The following is a 3,841-nucleotide window of genomic DNA, read 5'->3' on the forward strand; positions in this document are numbered from 1 at the left end:
ATTATTCCACTGCATATTCCACCATTTATATTCATTTAACTGATTTAACTGTACACTACTTTAATACAACTTCTTCGGTTTGCACCTGCTTGCACTGAGGTGTACAGCAATATTAAATAATAATATTCCTACATTTTAATTGTCCTTTTTTAATTAACATGTTATTGTCATATTGCCAGATAGGGAGAGAATATACATGTTCTGAAAACCCAGACATTAGAGATAGCTTAAAAAATAAATCAATAATTAAAAAGGGTTTCTATTGATGTGCAGTTCGGACCGATGCTGCCCTCATGTGGCGAAAGCTATTTACTGCAGGACCTGGTGGTCTTACAAAAAGGTATGGCAGTAAAAGAGCAACTGCTCCAGTTTTGAAGAAACCCCTCCGTGTTGAACACCCGTCTTTAACATTAAAATAAAAGCTGGACACTGACATGCCAATCTCTTTAAAAGGACACCTATTATGTCTTTTCTACATCAACATGTGTTCCCTCTGTGTAAAGAGACTCTGAAAGTTTCAGGAACAAAGATTCTCTTTTTGTCGGGAGCCATTTACATAAAAACCTGTCTGAAAATGAGCTGATCAGATTTTGGCCACTTTATGTCATAACGATGTTTTGGCTTGTGTAACCATTAGCCAATCAGCAACCAAGGTAACCCCCCCCCCACACACCTCGAGACTGCCAACGGCACANCACACACACCCCACACCTTGGGGAGGGGCTCCTTATTTTCATCTAAAGTAACAGACAGAGAATCAGTACTTTTGAAACAGAGGGGATTATGGGATGCTGCAATGACCTGTTTGGTGTTTCAGCCAATCAGACAGGCTCTGTATATATCTGAGACCTATGATATATTGATAAAAAACAGTATGATATAGGAGCTTTAAGGCTGTGCTAACCAAAGACCCTATTTTAGGAATCTTACCATTAAAAAACCCCAGCAAGTGGAAACAGGGAAACAGGAAGTGCTAAAATGCTAACTCATCTCCGAGTTTAAGGACTCATTCCTGCACCACTGAGACTTCTGAGCATGAAAGAAGCATACACATGTTTTTGTTGGGTCAGTTTCTTTGTGGTTTTATTTCTGACAGCATGATCCATTAAAGTATCTGGACAGTTAGTGTGCGTTATCATCTACTAACACAGACATTCTCTCGGTGCAGACGGCCAGGTTGTGGTTGTTAAATAGGTTTATTCTGAAAACCTGGAGAAGAAGTGGCCAAGTGACACACACACACTCATACTCTGTTAAACACACACTGGGCAGCTGGGACGGTTAATAAGAGTGGAGAGCTTCTTCTTCTTCTTCTTCTTCTTCTTCTTCTTCTTCTTCAGAGCTTCGAGCAGCAACTCTTCTGGGGGTCTAGGTGAAGTTGCTGCAGTTGGCCAGCAGGGGGAGTCAGTCACTGGGACAGAAAGTCCATCGCGGTGTCTCTCTCCTCCACCAGCTCAGCCGCTGTGGCGTCCATCTTGGCGCGGGAGAAGTCGTTGATGGGGAGTCCGCCCACCATCTTCCAGGTCTTATTCTGTAAGGGCGACAGAAGGAATGGTCAGACGTCAAGCGATTTTATTTTGTCCATTTTTAATAGGCTTCAACTGTGGCTGTCATCAAATTGTTCTCTCACTTCTTCCTCGTAATATATTGAGAAATAATGAACAATCTCACCCTAAAAATATCCCATCAATTAACCTTTTAATGAGACTTTTCCGCTGCTTGTATAATACGATACATCAAGCTTTTTTATTGTGTCACACTGTAATATTCAGTTTAATATTCCATCCCTCACATACCTATGTATATATAATAATTTGCTTTGTAAATTCAACATGTATATTTCTACTTTCTTGTTTAGTTCTAATCTTTTTTATTTGTTTTGTACAATGTCTTGTCTTTTGATGCTGCTGCGACACAAACATTTCCCACATTGGGATCAATAAAGTTCTATCTTATCCATTTTGATAGGCTCTAAATGTAGCCGTCATCATATTGTTTCTCTCACTTCTTCCTCGTAATCCCCCCAAAACAAAAATCCCATTAATGAACATTTGAATGGGAAAAGTCATCTTTGAACTCTTAGACTCTTCAGCTGCTACAGGATTAATAACTTGAACACTTCAAATGGCTTTTGTACATTTTCACATATGGTTTAATTCAATGTGTGCAGGTGGAGATTCCAGGGCTGAACAATTCATCAAAATGTTTTTTAAAATCCCAATTTGGACAATATCCAAATCTTAGGAGACACAATATTGTTATATTTGCAATGTTGTTGTTAAGTATTGTGGCGCTGCTTACATATGGTATTCTAGAGAATCTAAATCATGATCATTTCATTACATTTACCAAATGAGTGAGAATAAAGAAGCAAAAGTTATAATCTCCACGGACAGACTCACTCACCTTGATCTCGATGGGGAAGGAGTAGATGAGATCCTCTGGGATGCCGTAGGAGTTTCCACCGGCGTACACACCCATGGAGGTGAACTCACCCTGTAAACAAGAAGCAGTCTGAATTAACAACATGTCAACAACAACAAACACGTGCAACAACAAATATATCATACATATCAGACACCGTGGTGCCTGTTGTACAAAACCACAGAAAAACAGCAAAGGAATTTGGTACTGTTAAATAGGAAATCTTTAGAAATGTTTTAATGCTCATACCTTCGAATACATTTAGCGATATTCCTGATTTATTTTGCAACTTAAGAATAAAGCAATATAGTTATTTTAGAGACTACTTTTTATGTCCCGTCATAGTACAAATCCAACAAGCACTCTCACAATTCAAAGAATACATGTCATCGTTTGCGTGGAAAAAATCTGAATGAAATGGCCGTCTTTATTTCAAAACTAATACAATAAAAAAAGGCCATCTGTGATAATATGTTGTTTTTTAATTAGGCTAGAGTAGAAAGCCAGAAGAAAGACCACATGGTGTAAGACATGTCAGGAATGGTCAAATCCGTCTCTGAGCTCGACTCACGTCCTTGGTGCCGAACCAGATGTCCCTCATGTGGTCGCAGATGGCCTTGGCGGCGGACATGGCGCTGGACAGTTTACGGGCTTTGATGACGGCGGCGCCACGCAGCTGCACCGTCTGAAGGAGAGGAGGAGAGGAGGTTAGGAAAGAAACTACAAAACCTGAAGATGTAATATCTAGAATAAAAACGTTTTTGTGGTCAAATGAAGGCATACGTTACACTAAGAATGTAAGAAGTCAAGCTGTTCTTCCTGGGGCTAAGCAACATAGTTTAGGGGTGCAAAAACGAATCGACTTAATCGATGACCAAATTAGTTGCCAACTAATTCAGTCGTCGATTCGTTGGTGACGTCATCACGTGTGTTTTACGCGCCGTTAAGCTCCAACGTTATTGGTCTTTTTATCGGTACTGGAGACATTTAAAAAATATATGTCATGTATTATTGCTACAAAAACATTATATCGCAGTCTTAGTGTCGCCAACTCGTTTCTAATATGCAAAAAGACAAATACGTCAGGTGTTATGTATGCTAGCAGCAACACACGGAGTTAACTCCATTATACAAACATGGGTTAATGATTAGAGGTAACTGAGTTAATTAGTTTGTTAAAGTTTCAGCTATTCTGTTTACAGTTCTGTCATCAGATTATTTAATATGATTTGTTAAAACATTGTTGTTTCTTTTGATGTGAAATATTATTTATTTAATTTAAATAAAAAGCAATGTTAGTTTTGTTCAAAATGTGTTTAGTTAATTTAATAATATATGTATTTTTGAATCAAGTATTCATCTTTATTGTCTTCATTGTTAGTTTCCACATGCCTAAACAACCTCAAGCTAAATCTAA

General features: G+C 38.4%; 1 protein-coding gene across 1 annotated transcript; it reads right to left on the reverse strand.

Moving 5' to 3' along the window:
- Positions 1–1,066: 1,066 nt before the first annotated feature.
- LOC104948327 (malate dehydrogenase, cytoplasmic-like) lies at positions 1,067–3,220 on the reverse strand. The gene is made up of 3 exons (XM_010774523.1): positions 2,996–3,220; positions 2,407–2,496; positions 1,067–1,531 (listed from the first exon to the last, which is right to left on the reverse strand). Exons 1-3 carry the CDS (start codon positions 3,203–3,205, stop codon positions 1,409–1,411), a joined length of 423 nt encoding a protein of 140 aa, XP_010772825.1. The 5' UTR covers positions 3,206–3,220; the 3' UTR covers positions 1,067–1,408.
- Between the last annotated feature and the right edge of the window lie 621 nt (positions 3,221–3,841).

This window comes from Notothenia coriiceps, unplaced genomic scaffold (assembly GCF_000735185.1).
Source record: "Notothenia coriiceps isolate Sejong01 unplaced genomic scaffold, NC01 NC01_scaffold00014159, whole genome shotgun sequence".
Classification (NCBI taxonomy): domain Eukaryota; kingdom Metazoa; phylum Chordata; class Actinopteri; order Perciformes; family Nototheniidae; genus Notothenia; species Notothenia coriiceps.

Excerpts from the sequence above, each read along its gene's own strand:
- LOC104948327 (XM_010774523.1), bottom strand. The coding sequence starts at position 3,205 with ATGCCTTCATTTGACCACAAAAACGTTTTTATTCTAGATATTACATCT. Across the intron at positions 2,497-2,995 it reads TCTGGTTCGGCACCAAGGAC|GGTGAGTTCACCTCCATGGG; the intron begins GTGAGTCGAGCT and ends TCTTGTTTACAG. Across the intron at positions 1,532-2,406 it reads CCTTCCCCATCGAGATCAAG|AATAAGACCTGGAAGATGGT; the intron begins GTGAGTGAGTCT and ends TCGCCCTTACAG.